Source organism: Triturus cristatus, chromosome 3_2, assembly GCF_964204655.1.
Source record: "Triturus cristatus chromosome 3_2, aTriCri1.1, whole genome shotgun sequence".
Taxonomy (NCBI): Eukaryota; Metazoa; Chordata; class Amphibia; order Caudata; family Salamandridae; genus Triturus; species Triturus cristatus.
Genome location: NC_140584.1, coordinates 948019084 through 948045881, shown reverse-complemented (window position 1 = coordinate 948045881; position 26798 = coordinate 948019084). Strand labels below are relative to the sequence as shown.

At 42.8% G+C, this 26798-nt stretch overlaps 1 protein-coding gene across 3 annotated transcripts in view; it reads right to left on the bottom strand.

The window, feature by feature from the left end:
* DHRS11 (dehydrogenase/reductase 11) overlaps positions 1-26798 on the bottom strand; it is a 429632-nt gene that overhangs the window by 296902 nt on the left and 105932 nt on the right. For all 3 annotated transcript variants that reach the window (XM_085649463.1, XM_085649465.1, XM_085649464.1), the window contains exon 2: positions 11234-11443. In XM_085649463.1, coding sequence (XP_085505589.1) covers positions 11234-11443 — 210 coding nt within the window. The remainder of the gene's footprint in view (positions 1-11233; positions 11444-26798) is intronic.

Sequence of the window (26798 nt, the reverse complement as noted above, 5' to 3'; positions counted from 1 at the left end):
GGCTGGGTGAGAAGGGCGGCGAAAGTGAAAGTAATCGAGCAGAGCATCAAAGGGCTGGGTGAGAAGGGAGGGGGGAATGGAAGGAGCAGAGGAGCAGCTGTGCACGTGCACGCCATCGTGCACTCAAGCTTTAGGCCAGCAAACAATGTGGGTAGCACTTTTGAAAGCCCACTTACAAAATGTCTCAAAGAGACAGCTTTCGCTGTCTCAGCGAGACCTAAAAAGCGTAGCTTCTGTAGTACTAGCACACGATATGAATGTAACTGCTAGTACAGAGGATAGAACTGTATACCTTTGATTATACTACGGCACAAGAAAAAACAACATGGCAGAAAAGAGAGGTAAAGAGAGCAGACGCCACTGTGATGTTACGATTCAGCTACACTTTTTATTGAAAAGGCATATTTTGTCCCTTACATTTTGATCCAAAGGACGAATTTGCATCGAATTTGACAACTACTTGGCATAATCAGCTAAAAGCAAGCAGTCGGGACTTTAGGGAGCCTTTTCTTCCACTGTACTTTCCGATCAGCGGTTCCAGCCGCTGATACGAGTTTTCTGATTGGTTACCACACAAGAATGTTTTTTTTTGGGCAGTTCAAGATACGGGCCACTGTCCCCACACCAGGCAGAGAATAAAGGCCACATAAGGGGGCAGGGTGCGCACAACATGCCCCCTACCCCAGGCTCAAATAAGGGGACCCTGAACAGGTACTCTCTTGGAACATATAAAACATAAATAAATAAATAAATAAATAATCTAGGGATAAACGGTACCTATTCGATATATGTGGATTCCCAAGAAAGGTACCACAGACCCCAGCCCACACAGGTGTGCTGGAGATCAGTGGATCCTGAGAAGATACTGCTTATACAGGGCAAGCTTCAAGACCAGGTTCTGCTAACCTAATGCAAATTTTACCAACCCAAGCTTCATGTAAATTGGAATTATAGAAATGGATTCAGAACAGTGAAAATATAAACACATAAACTAACAAAATACGTTCTGCTCAAAGGCTAAACTGTGTGATCCGATCTCAGTGTGCAGCTGGAGTTGGCCATCTGTGGAAGGTTGGCCATGGCCAAAACCCATGCACAGTGCGGAGTGGCACAATGGGGGTAGACCAGGCCTGGCACCGAATCCTCAATGCACATGCCCAATATCCTGTAAGCATTGCGTGTTGACTGTTGGTCGTTGTTGTTATGTACATGCGTGTGCTGTTATCCAGCACGTTCTACTACATTGCACCCTCTATTTGCAAGGAACCAGGATTTACTCTGTGATAATAAATGTGGGATAAAACACTTCCTTCCATACAGTAAGAGAATGCTGCAAGTCACCGAGGAGTTCCATGATCATATAGAGGTACAGGGACGAATACCTGATCACATTATATTCCTCTTTAATATGAAAGGGGCAAGATGTTTGCAGACATCAAGAATAAAAGTAGAATCCAGAGAGCAAAATTAAACCCACCAAAAAGCAGTTAGTAATTTGTTGCAAAGCAATATTACAATCAATTTAATGTTCGATTTAAAAAAAATATTTATTTCCATCCACTAGAGAAGTCCCAACTCAACTGTACTCAGGAAATCGGAGACTGGCTTCTATGGAGGGATTGCAGGCTTCTTTGTATTAGAAGTGGATCGTGGCTGCTCTCACTGTATTTGTCCCCTGTTCTATCTTCCAGAAATTGCCAATCGGAGAGCTTCATCAAAATGTAATCAATGTGGCTACTGTGTTTCCCTGAGATGAAGGTTGTTTTGGATGGTATGTGAGAGCACGTCATAGCATTGGTGGCGCGGAGACTATATCTTCATGTCAACAGAGCCAGCTGACGGGAGACCCCTGATGGGTGCTAAATAAAAGGCATCTGACCCGATGGTGTGCCCCACAATCAATCTTCCTTCTCCATTAAGTGAGAAATCGCTTTACTTGGTTAAAATATGGTGTTAAACTACATTACCATAATCATGACATAAACATCAATTGTTGTCAATCATTAGGCAGACAGGAACAACAGCTCCACCTGCTGGTGATCCTCAGAGTTATTAGAAACTTTCTTTGTATTGCAGTTTGATATTACTGTTTATGTGCCAAGCCTCCAAAGCCACAACCTCTCTGGCTAGGGTGGGCTGGTATACTCATGTTAGAAAAACCTTTCATGTGAATAGAGTTAATGGACAATGTTTCCTGAAATAAGCAAATATAATGCTGCATAATATATTTACGCCAAACTTGGTTAACTAGCTTCTTGCCAGGGTTGAGCTGTTCTGTGACGTTATCCTTAGATCAAAAACCACTGGATTAGCTCTGCACCACAATTTGTCAACAATAAAGTCCGTAAAAGAATATGTGCATAATTATCAAATAAATCTGATATGATACAGAAAATAACTGCTAATGCAAAGTCTTCTTGTCTTATTTTTCTTTTTTATTCCATTTTAACCAAAAGTCATCAGCCAAAGCGTTTCGTCCTCTTGACATAGGACTTCTTTAGGGCGGAGTGAAAGACCAGCCACAGACCAATCAGATCTGTTGTTGTCCAATTGCAACTGATGCTGTCTCATGCGGAAGACTATTACAACCAAGTGGTTTCTGTTTGTAGTATTATACAGGTAATCCAAAAGAAAGCGATATAAAGCTATGCAGATGTCCAATATCCAAGAGTAAATGGTATGATAATCATAGCAATAGAGTAATGTAAAGACAGTAAGTTCATTTAAGAACTTACAGCAAATGGTGGATAATATCCAGCACGACTTGGATCAGAGCAGATCGCAGTCTCCTCAACAGCCATCGGACAGCCCAATGGCTGTTTAGCAGACCGCGCTCTGTTCGGGTCTTTCACTCCGCCCTGAAAAAGTCCTATGTTAAGAGGACGAAACGTGTTGGCTGATGACTTTTGGTTAAAATGGAATAAAAAAGAAGAATAAGACAAGGCGACTTTGCATTAGCAGTGATTTTCTGTATCAAATCAGATTCCTTTAATAACTATGCACATATTCTTTTACGGACTTTATTGTTGACAAATTGTGGTGCAGAGCCAATCCAGTCGTTTTTGTCTTGTATCCCCTTCAGTGGGGAGGTGCTCCTGGACAGGGGGCACATTTGGCTTTCGGCACACAAAATTGTCTATTGTTTATATTATATGGGTGATTGATGGTACGGGTGCTGCATTTCGCATATGGTCGACTGTCCATTGTCTGTAAGTTTAAAGTTATCTTTAGATCAGTTTCACTGTGACCAAGGTCTTCTATCGGAAAGTGCTACTCTTATCAGTTAACCTAGGAGCTAATTTGTCACATTCTAAAATGACTATGCCCGTTACCAGTCAGTCAACCTGATGAAGAGTAATTGGATCGTCTTTTTCCCTTAGTTACTCTCATTCTAGACTTCCCAGGTATGCCACCATAAACAAAAGTCATGGAGGTGTCTGCAACAGGCTTGAAACCAGCTAGTGGGAGATCCCAAGGATTGCTAAATGTCAATAGGATGGAACATACGGAAGGGGCAACTGACCTAAATTCAATGCTAAGCACACTAGAGACAAGATCGGAGTTTTCCATGAGGAGATGGATTTAATATTTCTCATTATCCCAGCTACATCGATTGCCCTGGCTCCTCCCTCTTATGTGACTATGAATGACCGAGTAGCAGCGCCTTACATTCTGTGGCTAGTATATGTATTACTTGATCAAAGCATTTTGATAGTTAGGTGAGATTTCTCTGACAGGAGTGATAGTACTCCTACCATGAAAACTAGCAAGGCATATTGAAATGTGGTGACGCATCTCCCCTTCGTTGTTAGATTTAGAGGGAACTCTTCCCCCTCCCTCGGTTGTTATATCTATGTGATACTGTCTGGCACTGTTCTCAGGGTTTGAGCCACGAGTTCCTATTTCCTCCGTTCACTTGTAATTTTTCTTGGTTATGGGTGTTTTTTTGGATGTTTACTTGTGTTTTCTGTTGGGTTCACCCTTATGATTTGAAAAACTGTAGACGGTCTGCTTTGACTATGGCTATTTGAACTGAACTCCTCTCATCGAACTGATGTGCTTCATCCACACTGACAAAGACTGTGATACTTCTGCTGGGATCAGCTTGTCTTCTCTATAATCTCAGCATTGACTCCAACCTGACTCGGGTGGCTTGTGTTCATATGAGAGGAGACCTATACTTGCCAATCTAGCAATCCAGGCTAGACTGTTACTACAGGTGCAGGACTAAGTCTAGTTTGCATTTGACTGGTCTCTGTCTGGAGTGGCATAGTAGACAATATGACTAGTAACACGGCAATTACTAGCAACTAAAAAACTAATTATGCACTCCACTCATCACTGTTTTGTTCTTTGAAGTGAGACACTCTAAGTGTGACAGGTATGCACAGTCGTGGGCTTGGTGCTCACTGCACCATCAGAGTGAGGAGGCCCCAAAAAAGCCAAAGTCAGTTGTGGATCGCTTGTGTTTCGATCTACAGAAGACCTGTCCTAGAAATTAGTATCCCAGACACTCCTGCAGTAGTCTAATGCAATCCAGCATCCAGTAGTATGTCAATACTCCACTGAATCTAATGATGATGATGCCAGGAGATCCCTGGATAGTGTGGTGATGTTCAGTATTTGTATTTTATTTGGGAGGGATAAATAGTCTCTTGTCCACAAGTCACACGTTTGATTGGTTTGCACACAGAATTGCTTCCACTGCCAGGTATTTTGAGAATGCTTTTTGGGGCAATTTTAGGCCGAACAGTAGCCCATTAAATTAAAAATGTTCATACCGAACAGTAGATCCTAGAGATTCCTGTGCTTCTTGAAAATTGGCACATGAAAGTACACATTAAGGAGGTCTATAAGTACATGCAATCGCCTTGCTGAATTTGAGGAAATGTTTGGTGCAGTGACAGCATTCTGGACTTTTTTTTGCTTCACCCATTTGCTTTTTACTCTTAGTTGAGGTTTGATAGACTATATTTTGTTTTTAAAAAGAAAACATGCAATTAGAAAGTCCACATTGCATCTTTCATAGATTCACAAGCATCTTCTTGTTTTAGCGAGCGAGCGAGAGAGAGAGAGAGAGAGAGAGAGAGATTAATTAGCTGAACATTTGCAGCTGGAACATAGCTGTGATTGACTGTTCACGCATTTGAATCTCAGCAAGTTATGTTATGTTACGCTACATTTAGAGAGCGCACGGATACTGTAGAGTGTCCCGGCGCGAAATGCTAGTAGAAGGAAGCTGAGGAGGCTAAACATAACAGGAATGAGTTAAAAAGCAGGGTTTTGAGAAGTTTCTTGAACACCCTAGTGTCGTGAATGTTGCGCAGTTCCATCAAAGGGAATTCCAGACTTCAGCCGCCTTGAAAGATAGGGAGCTGCCGTACATCCTAGTGAGGCGGAAACGAGGGATGACTGTCAGCCGGTGAACAGCGGAGTGTAAATGCCTTCGTGGAACATAAAAGGTAAAGCGTCTCCTAAGGTAGAGTAGGCCCTCACCGTGTAAAGCTCCATGTGCCAAAACGAGAGCTTTAAACTGAACACGGCGGGCCACAGGAAGCCAATGAAGGTCCCGAATGTGTTGCTTCATGCTTGATCTTCCTGGGATTCCGAGCAGAGGCCTAGCTGCCGCATTCTGTATGGTTTGCAGCCTTTTTAAATGGTAACTGGGCAGGCCAATGTATAAGGCATTGGCATAGTCAATACGTGACAGGATAAGAGCAAGAGTCACCATTTCCTTGGCTGGCCGGGTCAGAAGGGGAAAGAACTTTCTGGGGGATTTCAACGTACCAAGGCACACTCCCGCCAGTTTTTAAATCTGTATAGAAAACCTGAGGTCTTCACTGAACCAAACCCCCCGGTTCTTAACAGGTTGCCGACAGAGTTGGGCGGGGGGTATTCAGTAGGCCAGATAGCTTCCCTAAAACGCGGGGAAAGGATCCGTACAGGAGAACTTCGGACTTGTCTTCATTGCACTTCAACTGCGCCAGTGCAAGCCATTTAAAAACAGCGAGAGACAGACTTTCACTTTGTCCGGGCCCAGATCATTTTTCTTCCAGGTGAAGAGGAGCTGGGTATCATCGGCGTAAGTGATGATCTTCGCTCCCAGCTCCTCTGCTAGATATATCAGGGGAGTGACATAGATGTTAAAGAGCAGGGGACTCAAAGTAGACCCCTGCGTTACTCCCGTAGTCACCTGTCTGGGGGCCGAGAAGAACAGGGGCTGCCATACCTGCTGGGTCCTGTCCTCTAAAAAGGATTTGAGCCAATCCCAGGCCTGGCCAGAAATCCCAATACTTGAGAGGTGAGCAAGCAAATGATGATGAGGCACCGTGTCAAAGGCGGCAGAGAGGTCCAATAAAATTAGAGCCGCTCTGCCGCCTGCATCCAAGCATTCCCTTATTGCCGCAGATATTTCAACTAAGGCCGTCTCCGTACTATAGGATGCCCTGAATCCAGATTGAGCTGGGTGGAGGGCGCCAGGTGCCTCAATAATGGTGAATAGCAGTTTAAAAACTGCTTTCTCGCATACCTTTGCCACGGCCGGCAAGAGGGATATGGGTCTATAGCTAGCAGGTGTGTTGGGGTCCAAGGAGGATTTTTTCAAAAGTGATAGCAGTTTAGCCGGCTTCGAAATCCAGAGGGTCTGTGGCAGTATGGAGGGATACATTTATGTATATAAAGTATATCTCAGCCGTCCACCATCTTTAAGATGAATAAATTGAATACCTATTGATACCAACATATTTTATATACAGTGCTTAGAAATGCCAGAAGTGATGTAAGATATATAGAGAACACCCTGCAATACCAGAGATATGGGAGGATTACAAAGAATAAATATATGATTCTCTCTGTGTGCTGAACTTGTACATGTTGTCGAGACGGTAATGTAGATACAATTCTTTCCCAGGGTAGTATCTGTATGTTGTCGAAAAGGTATTGTTGTTTCTTGATAAGATTGATAGTTGGTAAGAATATATTATGCAAAATAACTAAAATCATTGCATATACAAAACACAGTACAAAAAAACGAAAAGTAGCCATTTGTCAATAAAACTTGCAATAACATGATATAAAATAATTTCAAATTTTAAGATTAAAATATGTTCATCTATCTGAGCCTCTCTTTAATGTTTCCACATAAACATGAACCACAGAAGTACATGCAAATCCCTTTAATTTTTTTCAGTTGAATTGACAATTCAATATTGTGTCCTATGGGTCAAAAGTGGCCATGATGGATTATCGGATTGTGCAGAACGTAATAACGCCCTTCTGTAATCCAAAAGAGATGGGGAGGTGCAGAACAAGTGTATTTTGTCTTCTTTTGTATTGCCACATAGTCTGTAGACCCCATTTCAACAGTTTTTAACCCATGGTTGTGTATTATCGCACAACAGGAGACATCCAAACTGAAAAAGCATGAATGGTTTCTTTACATGGATTGAATATCCTGATGCAAGCAATGGTTCCATTTTCAGACTATAAGGAATTCAACAGCATCTAAGCATGGGATAGTTTTGACAGAATAGCCTGGTCTTGAAGGAGGGATATCTCCTTGCTCCTGTATTCAATCTGTTTTCGAAGATCTCATGCGTAACTTGTGTATTCCAGAGATCTAATGACTGAAGTGAAATCAGGGAATCTTTTACATAGATTCTAGTGGCACAGATTTTCTGCTCATTTTGTATTGCTGACCTTATCGCCTTAGTAAGACATTGCAGTCTTGTGGCTCTGAATTTATGACAATATTTTATAAAGGCTCCCTAACTTTTTTTAAACATATTTTTATTTGCTATTATCAATAAAACATCCTTTTGCAAGGGAACTGTCATTTACATATTACAATCATACAAGTGGGTCAATTGATCACTAATCAGTATATTCCCTCTAAACTAGAACATATAATAAAGATGACCACAGCCTGGCTTTGGAGTCAATGAAGATCAGGATACAAAGAACCATAATGGTGAATAACATAACTGTGTCATTGTGTCCTATCAGTGAACCAGCGCACAATCATCACACTGTAACATCGGTTTAATTGGATTTTGTGAAACGTGACCTTTCTAGTACCAATCAGGAACTTCTCCCCGTATGAACTCTGCAACAGGAATTGTGTCAGCCAAAACACTAATAACGAGAAATACATAATATAAAACCAAAAAGCAAACTAAAGTGAAGCAGTCCTGGGACTCTGTTCGTCTACATAGTGTAACATGTCCCACAGAGGTTTAGGCACCTCTGGAGTCTCTAGTCTATATGCATTAGCATGCTGGGAGGGGAGGGGGTGGCTATGAAGGAGCCTGTCTGCTGCTCAGCCCTGAAAAACCGGCTAATTAGTTGCTATGGGGAAATCTGCAAAAACAACAGTTGATGGACAGATTGCAGAACAATGTCATACATTCACCCCAGTGCAGAGATCTGGGCCTAAATCCATCGGTTTTTTGCTCACCATGCCATTTCAATTTGAACCCAGCCATATGCAAATCAGTCTTGACCCTGTGCCTCATGGGAACAGTCCAGTCCGAATTGCCAAGCCAGGTCCTCCCTGGACTGGAAACAAGCATCCTAGGACCGGTTTCAGGGTTACACCACTCTTCAGCCAGAATAGCTTGATTCCAGTGGCATGGAGAGCACGGGACCCACGTCTGGGCATACCCGTCCCACTCAGGGTGACAAATGCAAAACAAATATTGGATGGACACAATGCAGAACAATGTCATACATTCACCCCAGTACAGAGATCTGGGCCTAAATCCATCTTTTTTTGCATTATATATCAAGAATTGGGCAGGGGGTAAATGACACTGGGCTATTAAGTCCTCCAATGGGATCAATGTTCCCAATTGGTAACAATCTCCCATCGTTGCCAATCCTGCAGTCATCCAAGCAGACAACTGCTGCCTCGTAAAAATGAGGTAGCCCTACAAGCGGTAAAGTCAGGGCATATTGAGGAGTCCCAGCGGACCTCCGCAAACATCTCTGCCAAGATTTCAGTGCAACATTCAGTAACACTATAGGGCTTGGAATCACCACCACCAGATTGAGGAGGCTGGCCAATAAAGCCCCCTTGGTTACCAGGCAATTCAATGGGTCCAAGTTCTTCCTGATGATCTCCATTTAGACACTGGAAGATCCACTGGAGTTGTCTCGCCAAATTATACAGTTCATAATCTAAGGCACCTAACCCCACTTCTATGGGGGATCTTCGAAGGCCATCCTGTGAGACTCTATTATGACCACCGTCCCAGATCAATTCCCGGAGTAAGGTATCCAGATGATTAAACCAGGAGCGTGAGATCATAACAGGGAGATTGACAACGAAGTATGGTATACCTTGGCAACATAACCCTCTTGGACAGTGAGATCCGAGCCATGACTGACAGTTTCAAGCATTGGCAAAACTGAACCCAGGACCTGAGCGAACAGAGCATCTTCCCCAGATTACCCTTCCAAATGTCATCCGACGAAAGAAACACCTAGATTCCTGGATATTTAATTGACACTTGCGACCAACTCAGTCCCAGAGGCAGACCGGACGGTTGCACTGCACTTACCGTCATGGGGAACAGGTGCGTTTTAGCTTTGCTAATATGAAGTCCGGCAAGGGCAGAGGATTCACTTAACAGTCAGTGCAATTACAACTCCACGAGGGCCATCTGCCAGACAAGAGCAACAAGTAGTCCACATAGAAGGATATAATATGCTGCCTGCCCTCTACCATCACCCCATAGCCCACACCTTATTTTATGGGAAAGCTCCGCCAATGGGTAAATAGCCAAGGCAAACAAAAGAGGGGAGAGGGGTACTCCCTGCCTGGTAACTCTGTAGATCCCATATTGAGCGGAGATGGTACTGCCTGTTTTGACCCTCACTGTGGGATTTGTATACAAAAGACAAACCCATTTCATCCAGCCACCTCCCAGCACCTTCTTGAGCAGATCTGCGTGGTGAAAATCCTCTGTACATAGCTAAAAGCCTTCTCAAGGTCTACTGACATGATGAGGCCTGTGGACACAGACGGATAGCTGGATGTTATAAGATATGGTATGCTCCACGGAGGTTCAGGGAGGTAGGCCAGTTCGGTACAAATTTGTTCTGGTCACCATGAATAAGGGTTAGCATATGGGGGAGTAGTCTCAGGGCCAACACCGTGCTAGGAATCTTGAATTCACCTTATAATGCATAATTCGTCCCGCAGGAGGCAGGGAGCCGGCAGGGACAGTGGGTGCATTGGGGCTCGCCCGCAGTCCCCAACATTGTGACCGCCAGTAGGTAATTAATATATATATCTATGTAGATAGATATTATATATATATAGCACGATTCAATATTTGCACTAGTGTTTGTTTATTCATTCCATCCTTATATCAAATACATCTTTAATAATCATTCGACATAGTATGTTTTCCATTTCTTAAAGAAACTAAAGTCCATACATCCTTCAGTGTATATTTCAAACATGTGGTCTGATTTTTGAGCGCATTAAGAGTGTAGAGGCATAGGGAAGTCTTTTGATGCAGTATGTATGACTTTTACTGCCACTACATGATTTCAAGTAAACCTTTATTTTACTTAGATTTTTTTTTCTTCAATAGCCTCTGATAATGTCGCATTTTGGCCTGTTTTTTGTGCTTCTAACCGTTCCTAAGAACGGACCTCAAAAGGCTCAGAACTCTACTCTCCCTCGCGGTCACTGTACCTCATATTTGTATAGCATAAGACTAGGGTTGCATTTAGGAAAGAGAGTAACGCTTGGGAACTGTGACTGCAGGGCACCATCTCTGTGAAGGTTATAGTTCTTAGTGGTTCATGATTTGGGTCCTACCTCGTAAAATATTCATGGGGTAGGTCGAATTGGGACCCCCTACGAATCTGTATTTTGCAAACTGACCAACCAATACAGCAAAATAGTACAATGGTTGCAAAAACACTGATCACAAATTGCGACAAGTAATTTGAGAGCAGTGTAACGTACATCTGGCCCCAGATGTGGAGTGTGAAAATATGGTATCTCAATGAGTGGCACAGCAAGGAGAGTGAGAAAAGTGATGCTGATAGCAAATATTAAAGTTATGCAGTCCAAGGAAGTTATCCAGTCACTGTGATACACTGCTAGTGTGTGTATTTTGTTTGACTGTACTCCCCATCAAACAACAGGCGAGCGCAGTTTAAAGTGGTTTCATTTCCCATATTAATATTTGTATTGAAATTGCTGCCTCATACTCACGTCTATCATGGTCCTCCAGCCCTCAGTCTTCCCAGAGAGTAGAGGCTCAGGTCGTGCCAGGCCGGCATTGTTAATGCAAACATCCACCCCCTGGTGCAATGTCTTGATTGCAGAGAACATGGACAGGATCTCCTCTTCATTTGACAAGTCACATTTATATGGGATAAGTGTCCCCGGGTATCCAGCACTCTCACACTCTGCTGCCAATTTCTGAAAGACAAAAGTAAGAAACCTCAATGTATTTGTGTCCCATTGCCTCTTTCTCATCACAGAATCGTAGATGGTGACTTCTCGTGGGTGCAATTTAAGTGATCATTGTAAGTTTCCTCGAGATTTCCAATTCTTAAATCTGAACTTGCATTGGGTAGATTCAGGTGACTCAATAGTAATACGGCAGCAACATGATGACGGGCAGACACCTGTCTTCCACTCTACTGCCTGAAAGGGATACTGAGACTAGTGAATAATGCACCCAGAGCAGCACTAAGAAGTTAGATCCTCGCTTCAATCACAAGCCAAGTCGTCGAAAATGAATATTTCCATTCCTCTGTAAAGTACGACCTTGAAATGAGAATGCCATAAAGGAGGAAGAGAAAGACCACATGCTCCCTTATGAATTACCATTCACATTTGGTAGTGAAGAAACAAAAGAAGGGTCATATTCTTCAACACATATTTTTAGCTCGGACATTAGCCTTGTGCTGAGCGACAACAAATTACATTTCTGCCCTGGAAAGGTTTGATGGGCCAGCCTCCCGAAAACAAATTGCAAATTTACCCCTGCATTTGAATGTGGATTTCAGAATGTATAGAATCCACTTAGAGTTCCAGGAGTATTCTTTGAATTTGTCGATAGATACAGCTACTAAGGTGAACTCTGAAATGTAAGGTGTTGCACCTGAATAATTGTATGGGCTATAGTTTTACATTTGTAAATGCTTGTAAAATATCCAGTTGCACTTGCTAACTTTATTTTCTCCATAGGGAATTTATTTTCGCAGTTAAAGACCTTGTGGTCTATGTAATTGTGTGAGGCTACTGGTTATGATTTGTCAGTGCTGGGCAGCCATGTGCTTTAGAAATGCCAAGACTAGACTAGAATAGAATAAAATAGAATAGTGAAGAAAACAGTTTCCTGTACACACCCACCGCTTTTGTGAGTGTTTCTTATAAAATAATCTGTGGTATTGGATTTACTCCTCTCTTTGACAGGAGTACATCTCCAACAGTTTCCTGGGTGGAAGCGGGCTTGAGAATACTGACAAACTCACAGGTTTGTGGGTACGTACAAGCATTCCAGGGCGCACCCGTCCAAAGCCAATGAAAGCAGCTTTATGCCCATGTAAGATTAAACCATACTTATTATGATATTGTTAGTAGGTATATTGATTTAATTACTATAAAATCTTGTTGAGTAAGAAAACAAAAAATTTGAATTTGCAGTCACATAAATCACGCCATTAAGACACGTAAATTGACCTTGCACGTGGGAATCGCTTTGTGAATTGCGCCCTACATGTTCATGGAGGTGCAATTTTGTTAAAGCTGTAGTTTCCCTGACTTACTCAATGGCCACTTGAAACTCACCGTAGATAATATATATATGTTGTGTAACAGATGTAATGCATTAAAAAAATAACTTTAGAACGAATTGCCACTAGCTATCAAATGTGCATAAATGTAGCACATTATAAGGACCAAATTAAATTCGGAGCATCCCGTGCAGGTAAGAGCAGTGGGGCCAAGTGGGGGAATGGGCAGGGGTAGGGAACAGTAGTCGACAGACTACGACGTGGGAAAATTAAATAAATATTTAAATTTCTCTTGTCGTCTGTCGAATCGCCCCCCACCCCGCCCCACTGCTCTTACCTGCACGGGCTGCTCCTATATGAAATCTGCTAGAAGTTAAAGGCACAATAACAAGAGTACAAATTAATACTCAAGGTTATGTTATGTTACTGTCACTTGTGAAGCACCAAAGCTTGCCCATGCCATTTCCAGAAGCATTGTAAAGCGCACATACACCGGACGGTTTCTTGGCGCTGGGTTGGACTAGGAGAGTGGCGAGTGAGACAGTTCGGCACCTGCAGATGATTAAACAGGCCTTTTTTTGGTTCTGTATTGTATCGAATAAGATTGAAAGCCAAAGAAAACATGCACAACAGCCTCACAAACATGGGGGAAACAGATAGGGCTGATCATGACAGCCTTTAGAAGAACTTGTCAAATTAGAATAAGGTATCAAAGATGGGCAGACAAAGGAAGTCAAGGTAAAAGTAAAGCTCCACCTGATAGTACAAGCATGAACAGCGAATCAGTGGAACGCGGGTTTAGGCATACACTGAAAGAACAAAAGAACTGCCAATCTGAGTGCATCAGAGGAGCAGGAAGATCTTCATGCTATTACACTCATTTTATGTGGGAAAAACAACAAAACAGACTTGAAAAAGGAGTAGGAAAAAATTTGGGGAAGAAAGTGGGGACATACCCAAAGTTGCCGCAGACCCCCAGGGTGATCACCTGATAAGCAAAGACTACAGAGCCTTTGGCAATGTGACTATAGAGGACACTGAATAATTATACAAGATGTGAAAAAATTAACAAATCCTGTTTTTTTCAGTAGGTTCAAGATGAAAATTGAATGGCAATGAGGGATCCCAGAAAACACAAGGGAACTACACAGGGAGAAGAAGGCCTAAGACAATACAGAACAAGTCGATGGATAACAGCTTTCAAAATAACTGAGTTGTGAGTTTTCAGGAAACAAAACATACCTTTAAAGGGAAGGATAGGTCACAATCAAATGCAGAGAGATGTTCATATTTAATTTAAAAATAAAAGCACTGATTAAACAGGGGCCAAATGTACACGCCCAGACCCACTTTTAACCTCTGAAAAGAGGTCAGTGGAATCCACATCACAGGATGATGTTTATGGAGGTGCAGAAGTACATGCATATCTGTGTGCTAGGGGTGTAACAGCAGCAAGAGTTGCCTATGCTCAGTCCAAAGATTCTGAAAAGAACGTACTAGGACTGACGATGAGTGTATCTAAAGTGAATATGTTTTGGTCAGAAGAGAAGAAAACAAAATCAGCAAGCTAAATACTTCAAACTCATTAAACAAGCCTTGCCAAATGATATTTTGAAAAAACTTTAAGTCAAAAATCAATCAATTAGGATTTATAAAGTGCGCAAATCACCCGTGAGGGTGTCCAAGTGCTAGAGTTGCTGGCTGCACTTGGAGAAGGCACTTAGAAAAAAAAGAGGAAGGAAATAAGTAGTAAAAAAAATAAAGAGGCAAAGCAGGAGAAAGCACTAAAAAAACGGGGGGGGGGGGGGAGGAGTCAGGAGAGAGCAGAAAAATGAGGGAGAAGCAGGAGAAAGAACTCAGAAAAACAGGGAGGAGGAAGAACGGTGCAGCAGCACGGGAGAGCTGAGCCTTGGGCCTGCTCAATGGGGTTACGCGGCCTCCATTAAGCGGCCTCCATTAAGAAGGTCCTGGGAGGAGGAGGGGTGCTGGGAGGCAGTGGGCAGGGCTAGGCGGGAGGCAGGAAAACGTGTGGTAGGTGGGAGTGATGGAGCAAGGACTCGTATAAAAGAGACTTGCTTGGATGAAATACTCTCAAATAACTTATAATACCATAATAATTATGTTTGTAAGTATTAAAATGCACTACAGTTCATACATTTGAGTTTAGGGGAAGCTTGCCTATGTGTGGTACTAACATGTAACCCGAGTGGGACTTAAAATGGCTGCTAACGCGGGATTCTGTACTGCGCATGCGTCAACTACATCTACGTAGTAATGGCGAGTCTGTGCTTGGAGGGAACTTTTTGCAGCTGCGCAATAGTAATCAAAATGGCCGCTTGAAACTCACATGTAAAGCACCTGCTTCGTCTTGAAATAAAACATGCAAATTTACTAAAATGCTAATGCGAAAGATTTTTATAAGTAAATGGGATTAGAATAGAGATAGGTGGTATACAGTGAAATCATTTTATTTTGATTTTAATATGTTTCTCTTTGACCTCTCTATTAGTTCGTCTTTGGGCCTCGGAGTGGGACTGAAGCCTGTACCACATGTGACTTTCACGCAGGCGCAGTAATAACAAGCCAGAAGCCGCAATACAAATCCTTGAATGCCATCCAAAAGAAAAACAGCAACATACACTGGGAACCAGCATGATGTCCTGTGAAAGGAAGAGACTATACACAAAGTGTATACTTTGTATTGATTAAGATGGGAGTATGGGTGGGAAATAAAGTTTGGGAATAAGAAATTAAGGGGCGGGAACACTGAACATGAAGAAAAGGGCCTGGTGCCTTGTGGCTATGCTTCTCAAATTAGCCTTTTGTCTTGTACTATGTGCCAAACTGGAGCAGTTTGACAACATGAAACTGTGTTTCTAAAGAAAAATTATTAAAACTTAGCATGGTGAGACCTAGCTCTTCGAAATGAATGATTTTTCAGTACACCTCTAGTTTCTCCTACCTCTCCTTTCTGTCTTTCTTATCATATTAATGATCTCTCTGCCCACCTGTTTCCCCCACTTCTCTCTGGTCACTGCTAGGCAAGCAGATGCGGGCACGGAACCGGTCTCCCAGCCTGCCAGTGCTCGGCTCCAGCTTGTGAAAGTCAACAGCAGCCATATGTGCCAATTCACAGGAGCATAATACAGGATTATGTAGATGTCAGTGGTAAATGATAGGGCGCTCGCAGACTGGTGTCGGCAATCCAGGAGACTTGGAAAATCTCAGAAATGTTCGGCTAAGTGTATAAGCCTAAGGAAGGCATAATTCAGCATATGGAATGATCAGAGTGGGAGCCTTTCACTGTTTTAATCAGGAAAAAGAAGGCAAGCTTAGTTTGCCATGGAGAGGGCAAAGTTTTTCTCAACTCTGGATTAACATACTACTTATTACCAAATTTGCTAAACGGAATACTGCTGCGGTATTGGACTCTCAGTGGTTCTTCTGCTTACTTACGCATGCCGTTTGGTTTGGTTGCATCCATCTACCAGAGATTAATGAATAATTTCTTTAATAGCATAAAAGAGGTCACTGCCTTTCAGTATGACACTCTGATATTTGCATAAAATCTGGAAGAGCACAATGTCAGATTGGGAAAGCTTTCGACAAAGTTATAAAATAATGCTATGGTTTTACAAATGGACAAATGTAGATTCTTATGCAATGGCCTAGATAGTTCATTGTATTACCAATGGGGTTTAAATCTAAGGAACCAATGGTTAAGGTCTTCAAGTAGGCTCCTTTGCCAAAGAACAGGGAACAGCTGGCATTATTTCTGGTTGTAAATGAGCAAAATTAGCCTTTTGTAGGCTGGTTTTCTACTATGACCAGATGCATGAGAGCCCTGTTGAAAAGGAGGTCACTTTCAATTGGACCCAACAGGATTCTGAAAGGGTTCAAAACTAAAGCAAGATTATGTATACACCCTCGTTGACTCCCTTTGCTGAGGCTGCCTTGTGTACTGTCACAGTGGATGCCAGCAACATGGGCATTGGAGCGGTTCTTACTTAAAATATTAAAGTAAAGGTTAGTACAGTAGCTTTTGCTTCACAAACGTGGTCTGAGTAGAGATATTCTACCGTACAAATGGAAGCACTGAGCAGTATGTGAGCACTGGGACATTTCAACTAGTTATTAAAATCAATAAAAAGACTTTACATTTTTGTGCTGTTGTGCAATAGACCTGGCATCACGTCTGATAGATAAATTAGGATACGATCAAAGTGGTTTGAATTCAATTTCATAGTAGAGTAGATTGCTGAAAAACTGAAAAGCAGTTAATAGCAGGGCAGACGTCTTATCTAGAAGGATTCTCCCTGACAAGAATGTGGCTCCTCTGTTATTTAATCAGAACGACCAGCAGTTTTAGTGAATGATGCTGTGAACTTGGTGAGAAGTGACATTATGTAAATTAGCTGGTTATGATTTATGAAGGAAGACCAGACTTCACACACAGTTAAAGACTTGATTCTGGGCTCTTGTCTGGCACTTAGCAAGTTTTCTTTAGGATCAAGAATGAATTGTCATGCTAAGGAGATGTAATGTTGGGAGATGACAACGTTTTTCCTCCTAGAGCTCTTTGATTGGCCTCAAACAACAACTAGGTGAAACTGGAACGAATAAATTAATCACAGCATGTTATTGGTGGCCATTTATGTATGAGCAATTATGTTAAGACTTGTGTAGGTTGTGCCAACTCTGACAAGGGTTTGAAGGTGTGCAACACTCCCTTAATGATCGTTCCAATATCCTAAAGGTCTGTGGCAATATCTATCATTGGATTTCCAATACTTAGTCCATGCTCCTTAAACATATTTTAAATATGAAATGGTGCTGGTACACTACTTTTCTAAATGGGTAGGTTGAAACTTTTTGCGACTAACACTAATAGTATGTTGACGTCCTCGTGGATTGAGACTTTAGAGAAAATTATCTCATGCCCATCCCCACTACGTCTCATTCACTGCTGTTAAACTGTTAGAGTTTTTTTTTAGCACGTTCTGGAATAGGCTGGTGGAAAGAGTTAACAGAATTTTGTGTGAAAGAAATCCAAATGTTTCTTCTATCAAGTTATTTTCATAAGAAGATGTGGGCTTATCATTGTACCCCATATGCTTCAGGTTTCTCACTATTAGAGTTGCTAAAAGTTTACACACCAAGATACGATTTTGTCTGACAAGGCTAACTGGGTATAATTCTAATAGAGTTGATCACAAAAATGTCAAAAGAACTACACAATGTGGTTTGATTAAAAAAAAAATGTAAGAGAGTCCAAAGTTGGGTTCAGTGATTTATACATGATCAGAATTCCCCCATTTTGTCATTATTGGGTTGTCAATGTTTTCAGTTCCTCTGAAAGTCTTCATTGTAGGGAAGTTACTCAGTCAAGTTAACTGATGGTAAGTGGTAAAGCACTAACCGAGTTCTCAGTATTAATGACTTGGTGAGCAGGTTGAGAAAGAAGAAAAGAGAAATAAATCAGAAGTTATGGTTGGTCATTCTTGAGACGATATAGAGAACAACAGTGGTAATGAAAATTTTGATCTTTCAGGTTGTGATTGCTCAGGAAATCTATCAGGGCACGGATGAACATTGTGTGGAGAATATTCAAGGCCCCATTGATTCTGATGTTAGTGTAAATTCTAAATTGTTACAGAGTTCCTAAAAGTATTTGAATGTGCTCTAGAAGGTCTATCAAATCAAGACATCTAGCTGACAATGACCAAGGCTTTTCACACTTCATTTCTGTTTACATGTTTTCAGTTTTCTGCTATCCCAGTTTCTTTTTCAACATGTATAACGCAGGAGAGGTGTGCTGTATGTATTCAGCAGATTTACCAACCCATAATAGGGTTTTCAGAGCAAGTCTTGTCCACGACAACATGATTTGCAACAAGTCTTGAGACCAACACCTTCTATCCAGCTGAACTTTCTAAGGTGGTTTGAACATGTTAAGGATCCCCAGATGGAAGAGGAGTATTTAACAACTAGCCTTCATAGAGCTTTTTTTTTTTATTTTTCTGTAGTTTTATATAGCAAGAACTTGACCCGAAGGTGTCAGAGCACTGTACATGAGCACCAATTGCGTTACACAAGAATACATTGATTTTTGTTAGGCACGGGGAGATTAAGTGATTTGCACAGGATGTTGAGCGTCATTGCCGAGACTCGAACCCGGTTCCCCAGATTTGAGATCGATCGTCCTAGCCGGTAGGCTACATCCTCTCCCCTGCTTAGGGAACTCATAACACTTTACTTCTATTAAAGGACAGAGCATGGCAGTGGAAGAGGTACACAGAAGATGTTAACCGATACAACTGTAGAGTTGGAGGGGCTAGAAGATCTGCCCCACTTTCTATTAAGTTGCAATTATTAGAAATGACTGAGAAGAGATCTGAAACTCATGCTCAGTAGAGAAACTAAAAGCAATATGGGGATATGTTCAAGGCTTAATTATTTTTGCTAAGCAGCAAGACTCGCTGAGCTTCATACCTTAGAGAACTTTGTCTGCGGGACCAGGAAACATTTGTGTTTAAACTTATAGGTCTTAGAGGAGCATAGGGCCAGGGTGAATGTAGCATATGTTGAACGGGATATTTTATATGTGCTTTATGGCATATCAGTCACAGAAAGCTTTGTGTGTCAGTACTGCAATTATTGTATTGGAAAGATTTGGATAAACTATTATTATTTCACAAGAGGTGAAAAAGTACCTCTTCTGAAAAATGAATATTAAAGACAGAATAAATTACACAAATACCACAAAAAGAAAGAAACTAAAGGACTGTAAGGGAGGTATGTAAAGTGGTGCCCACAAACTAAAGGGGCACACTATTAATAAATAGCATTAGTAAACAGAGAAATGCTCCACTGTGCAAATAATACCCGGTTCCCTTAGTGCCCCTCTAATTTTGCAAATACTGGTGCAGAATACGAGACACTGTGTATTTCTCCAGTGAGTGCACCTTCAGCAGGATAAGATGCAAAGTATCATGTCCTGAAGAAAGTCAAAATAATTTTCCAGCATCAGAAACATGATCATTACTCAAGTAGTTAGTGGATCGAACTTTTGTAACAAGTTTGGTATCCAGAGTAGTAAATAAAAAACAAACATTGGCAATGCTAATAGGTCAGGTTTAATGGTGCCAACGTGTGTAAATATCAGTTGTGCATACCTAGGTTTGCATGTTAGTTAGCACATAATTCTGAGATTTACGGTTGGTTTTCTATGTATTTTCCCAGTATGCTAGCGAGGGCCATTCAGGTGCATGATGTCTGAATGATAGTGAGGGCAAAGTCATTGTAGGGTCATAGTACAATGCATTTTAATTGATGGTAGCAAAGGCCATGCAGGAAGTGTGAGGGGATTGTGTGCTTATATGGCAATAAGGGCCTCTACAAATAGGTTGAGCCATTGATTTGGCTTCATGTCTTGCCTAAATGGCAGCGTGGGAAATGTGATATTGAGATAAATGTCAAACCTGTGTGGTTGTAAAAAGTCACACCAAGACATTTAATTGTTTGTGAACTCAGTTAATTGCTCTAAAAGCTGAATTTTGTTTTGACTGATAGAGCATACCAGAGAGTGCCGTCTAAGTTAACTATACGCTTGTAAAAGTAGCTGGACAAGTGAGCCAATTAACTAATTCCTGTGCAGATAGTTTACGATGTGTGTATATGTATGTATGTATGTTATCGGTATAGTACAAACCTAGTCTAAAGACAGTGGAGCACAGTGCAGAATTAAAGGCAAGGATATAGTCAACAGGTTATTGGAAAGAAGTGGGTGCCTCTGATGGATACAGGAATGTTACTGAAAAAAGTATCAGAAGACCAGTGGAACGACACGCTCCGCTCCCATCTTTAAGACCCTCGATACGACCCCGAACAAGCAGCAAAGAACTTTGCCCAGTGGATCACAGAATGGAGCCGGGAAACCTCTTTTTGGTAACTGTTGCTCCTTACAAAACCAAATAACATAACATACATAACCATTGCCCCCGCCAAGACAATCAAGGCCAAAGTACAAAGCAAAATAGCATACTGGTTTACCAAGGAACTGCACTCAACCAAATGCAACTGCCAACACCTCGAAAGGAAGTGGCGCACCAGCAAAAAAACAGAAGACCGCACCGCCTACAGGACCGCTCATACTGGTAACACAGCCTCCTGAAAGAAATCAAGACAAACGCCCTAGCAGACTGCATTAAAGCCAGTGCAAACCATGGCAAAGAACTATTTGCCACTGTGTAGGAATTCATAAATCCCGCATCCATCAAGAACAACATCACTCCCTCCCAGGTGTTATGAACCCCAATGTACCCCGATATAGGCCTATGTAGTTGCACGACCTTTGAACTACAAGTCCTAACATTGTTCTACATAACAGTTCTGGCGCTGAACTTTTGCCTAGTTATCTGCCGCATAAATGTCGTGTGGTTTTCTCCGAAAACTAGACTAATTTATTATGCATTAGGATTCTCAGTATCATAGCAGGATTACCATCTTCTGCAGAATAACTCTGTATAAGGGTCACCACTATCATCATCCTTGGCTGACATACCCACAGTACCATGTCACATCTAGGTAGAACCAGTGAGGGTACCTTTCAGGAACAGATACCACATCTTCACTGTGTAAGGAGGAGGAGAAAAAGACTTCCATGCTGACACAAGACGCTGAGGTCCCTGCACGCAGACACTCCAGCACACAGTGATCTCACATCCCTTGGGGGTGTCCAACTTGAGACCAAGAGGGGTTCCTTCGTTCTCTCACACCAGGCAATGGGGTTGGCTCTTTTCTAGGGAGATTCTTGGCTATACACCTACACCCATGCTAGGTACACTTAGGTACATCTAGTTAAGGTTAGCATCGAAGGAGTACCCATTATTACCGTCATGTGTCCATATGCCTGCATATACTCATTGTTTTGGCACTATGGTAGAATTCTACATTTTCTTTACCCTGTTGTTGCTTATAACCGTATACATATGTTTCTGTCTAATGGTTGTTGCAGCACACGTATTTTATACTAGAATGACGATGGTTCTATAAATGCATATTAAAAACGTCCCCACCGTTTATTCTATGTATCTCTCTGAGACTAAGTGAGCACCAGTGACTGAGGGGTCAGGGTTGTCATGTTCCATAGTTGCCAGAAATGATTCGCTCCTTGGTAACAGGGCCTCAAAGTGGCACTGAGCGCTAACTGGTTCACAGACTAACATATCCTCTGGGGGTGTCTGGAATCAGCCTGTACCACAATACCTTAGTTTATATTGTCTAAAAGCGCAGATCCTTTATAGATTTGTAGGAACTACACGACACAGGAACTGTGCGACAACCTCGCAAACGTCTTCCACGACAAGATCTCGGCCATCTACGAAAACTTCTAGCACAAACCCTCCACCAGAAACAGCATGAATCTGCTCACGCCCACAAATGCAAATGTCGAATACCTGCTCAACCACTGGGAACTCCCCACCACGCAAGACACTTTCTCCATCATGAACTCTGTGCACTCAAGAGCAACCAGGGACCCATGCCCCAACCACATCTTCAAGCTTGGCGGCAAGACAATTGACAACGGGCTAAGGGAAGGTCCTGAACACCTCCATCGCTACAGCCACCTTCCCTGAGAACTGGAAGCATGCTGAAGTGAGGCCCCTCCTGAAAAAAAAATTTGCCGACTCTGTCGATTTGAAGAACTACCAGCCCATCTCACTGCTCCCCTACACAGCAAAAGTCCTTGAGAAAGTGATCCACTAGACACTCAAACACTTAGAAGACCACAACCTCCTGGACACCTCCCACACTGGATTTCACACTAACCACAGCACCGAGATAGCCCCGATTGCAGGGCCCGATGACATTAGAGCCCTCCTGGACTACAAGAAAACAGCAGTCCACATCCTCCTGGATCTGTCCCCGTGTTTGACACAGTCTCCCACCACATCCTGATCAACAGACTCCACCACATCGGGATTCAAGGAAACCCCCTCAAATAGATCTCCTTTTAACTCGCCTGCAGAACCCAAAGGATCTGTCTCCTACTGCCCAATAATATAATCTTTGGAGCCGCCTGGGGTTCGTACCTCAGCCCGACCCTCTTCAACACCTACATGACCGCCCTGGCTGACATCATGTAATATGCCAACGACACACACCTCATCCTCTCTCTGTCCGAAAATCCCTCCATCACAAGATCTAGCTTCCACAAATGCATGACAAACATTGTGGACAGGATGAAGGATAAATGTCTCAAACTCAACTCTGAGAAAATGAGAATAGTCGCTGTGGAACGACTCGTGGTGGTCCAAAGAGCTCGGCACTCCCCCTCACCCAACAGACCAAGCCTGTAACCTCGGCATCATCCTGGGTAACAAACTGTCCATGAAGAAATAAGTCAACGCATGCTCTTCTACCTGCTTCCACACCCTTCGCATGCACCACAAGATTCTCAGGTGGCTCCCGGTAAACACCAGAAGAACCGTCACGCAAGCCCTCATCACCAGCAGACTAGACTACGGAAGCACGCTCTACGTAGGAAACGCTGCACGCCTCCTGAAGAGACTCCAAACAATACAGAACTCAGCGGCAAGACTCATACCTCCCCAGAGTAACCCACATCACACCCGTTCTGAAGAAACTACAATGGCTCCCAATGCAGAAGAAATGCCAGTTCAAGATGTTGACCCACGCCCACAAGGCCCTGCATAATGAGGGACCAGCTTACATCAACAAATCCAGACACCTCTGTTCAGCCTCCTTCTCACCCCACTGATCCCCCAAGCCAACTGCGGAGGTCACTCCTTCTCACACCTGGCAACTAAGGCTTGGAACAACCTCCCCCTGCATCGACTGTCTGGATAAACAACTTCCTCACAGCAGGTAACAGATCTAGCACCTCGAGACCCTCATGGGTGATTTGCCGCGCTCTATAAATGACTGGTTGATTGATTGATTGATCCTAGGTGCATAGATGACAAAATCTTCCTGCCTTGTGTTTTCTTTCTGTCTGCATTCTGATGGTATCCTAGTTACAAGCATGTCAAGAGTGATTAGAGGTGGTGAGCTTGTCAGCTATACAGGCGGAGGTCATGGTTGAGATAGCTCTGTGAATAATGCCATTTGTTTTGAAGATGGAGTGGGCTGCCAGGGGGAGCCAGTGGAGTCCCATCACAATGGAGGTGATATAATATTTCTTCAGGCCCTGAATGAGATGTGCTGCGCCGTGAAGGATGCCCTTAAGGAGACCGATGTGGAGTTTAGGAGGCCATGGACCAGGGCATTTCCACTATCCAGATGCAAAAGAGTATGAGGTCTAGAACAACAGTTCTAAAGTCATTTTCTGGGAGGAATGGTTTCACTTTCTTTAGCGGAGAGACCTGGTGCCAGACTGCATTGGATTACTTGGCAAAATATTCCAGTGAGGTTGGTGTCCAGAACAAATCCAAGTGACGTAGCACTGGGTGAAAGTTGGGGCTTGAAGACTTCAAGGTTTATGTTACTGAGCTAGGTTTGGAGTATTTCTTGCATGTTGTTCTTGGCAAAAAACAGGAATTTGGTTTTGGTGGAGTTGAGCTTTGGGTAAGTGCTGGATAATCAGGTCGGGATGAGGTGCAGGCAGTGTTTGACATGCGGGATATTGGAAGTGGATGAGATTTTCAAGTACAGTTGTCCAACATTGGAATAGAGGTTAATTGTAATGCTGCTTACCAGAAGTAATGCTTCCAGGGGCTTCATGTAGAGTTTGAAGAGGAAACTTCACAGGTCAGGTTAGAGGGATCCTCTGGGATATACAGGTGCCTAAGTGAATGAAATGGTGTAAGTTGGAAAGGTAGGAGGGGAACCAGTGAACAACATTGCCAGTGAACCCTTTTCGAAATTCATATTTGCAAGACAGTGGGATGTGTCAAAGGCGGTCCAGCAATATCACGAGGTAGATGTCACCTTCATGTGTGGTTAGGAGAGCTCTGTCTACAATGTGTAAGGTAGCAGTGTCCGTGCCACAGCGTAATCTGAAGCTGGACCGGTAGTCGTGCAGGAGAAGATTGGCACTGATGTGATCTTGAAGCTAACTGTAGAATTCTTTTTCAAAAAGAATTTCAAACTCGTAAGACTTCAGAAAGGCCATGGTGGGGGTCGAATCATCTGATTGTGTAAAGAAGAACAATTAATTAGGTGGCCATGTTAGGATCAGGCTTGCACTCTTGCCACAAAAAAATGATTAGAAACGCCTTTATTTCATGTGCCTCAGTGAAAATAATGTTTGGTTTACAATACATATTTGATACAAAGGATGCAATGGGAAAGAAATTGCAATGTATTGTAGTTTTTTAGAGGTATACTAGTCACTGATGTATTATGATTGAAGCTGTCCTTCAGAGATGGAATGATAGACCAACAGCAGGTGGTGAGGAAGTAATACTCCTCTTTAGTCCACTGCTTGTATAGCAGTGACAAAAGCTTTGGCAGAGAGCTGCGCTATCAAGCAGGACATACAATAGCGAGTGGTATGACAACCATTTACTAATTATTTTCCTAAATACTCACAGAACACTTCCTATAATTTACAAGCTGAATAGAGCAGAGCAGGTAGAACCAGAAAGTAATTAAGGGACAATTCCAGAAGCCTGCCACCTACGTCTGGGTGCACAAAACATATGAAATTTTTAAGAACAATTGTGCCAGGATCTACTATAAATGTAAATTGATACTTGTATAGCGCACTACTCACCCACAAGGGTCTCAAGGCGCTTGTACGAATACCGCTGTGGAACCCATCCTTGCTTTCCCTGTGAGGCGTCCACTCCTGGGCACCCCCAAGGTGGAGGCCAGGCATCCTTTAGCGTTGTGGGGGCCGTTGTGGAGATTAAGCAAGCTATTGCCCAGAGTTGCAGAGTGGGACTCCATGATTGGAATAGCCACCGAGGCGAGAATTATCAGGTCCGTGGAATTTTGAGCCCAAGACCCACCGAGGCGGGGAATTGAACCCTGGTCCCGGGCCAGACCTCTGCACCAGGGTCTGCCGCTCTAACCATTGAGCCACACTTCTCCATGGTGTGTAGGAGGGCAAAAGGGAAACTTCAGATCTCAAGCACTTGAAATAGGGGTACAAATCAATGGCTGGTGCTGGGAGAGCCTTAAGTACCTCTTCTATTGTCTGACGGCCAATAGCTTGAGAGAGGCGTTTGAAATCTAGGTTTTTCGAAAATTCGAATTACATGCCCTCTACTTTGATTAGTAAATGGTTACCTCACCTCCAGGAGGTAACTCTGATTTAGTTTGTTTCAAAATAGTCAATAATAGTACATTTTTCACATAACCGGAACTGTTTTCTTGAAGATGGGAAGGAAATTGAGATTCTGTAGGTTCACATAACATCTCATTTATCAGTCATGAAAAACTTCTAATCAGTCAACTTATCTGTGAGGTGCTTACTAACAAAAGCAATTGAATTGAAGGGGTTTTGTACCAAGAACTAGCAACACTCTTAATTTCATTTCCCACACGGCTGTCATGCATAGAATATTCCTCACTGTTATGCCCACGCTATGGGATCGTTCTCAATCTTTTGGGCCTGATTAAGAGTTTGAAGGTGCAGCAGTGGCACTGCCCTGCCGCCTCACTGCCGCACTGCCACACTGCCAAACCCACGAAAGAACCGCCCGCCGTATTATCACTTTTTTTAGACATTGGCGGGCGATTCTTTGGCGTTCCCATGGCGGTGCCTATAACATAGGCACCGCCATGGGAACGCCAAAAGAAGTTCCAGCATGGCATGGACTGTGAAGTCCACGCCGTGCTGTAACTGGTGGTGCATGCACATAAGGGGGCACATGTTGTGCCCTCCTGTGTGCATCCAATGGAGTGAAGCACAAGGGGGCCCTATATGGCTTTATTTCTTATCTCACCACCACTATTTTCATGGAGGAAAGACCTCCATGAAATCAGTGGCAGTGAGGAAAGTATTAATATGCTTGGCGGGAACACGGCGGTCCCGCCGAGCTTATTTATGCCTCTTGACCGCC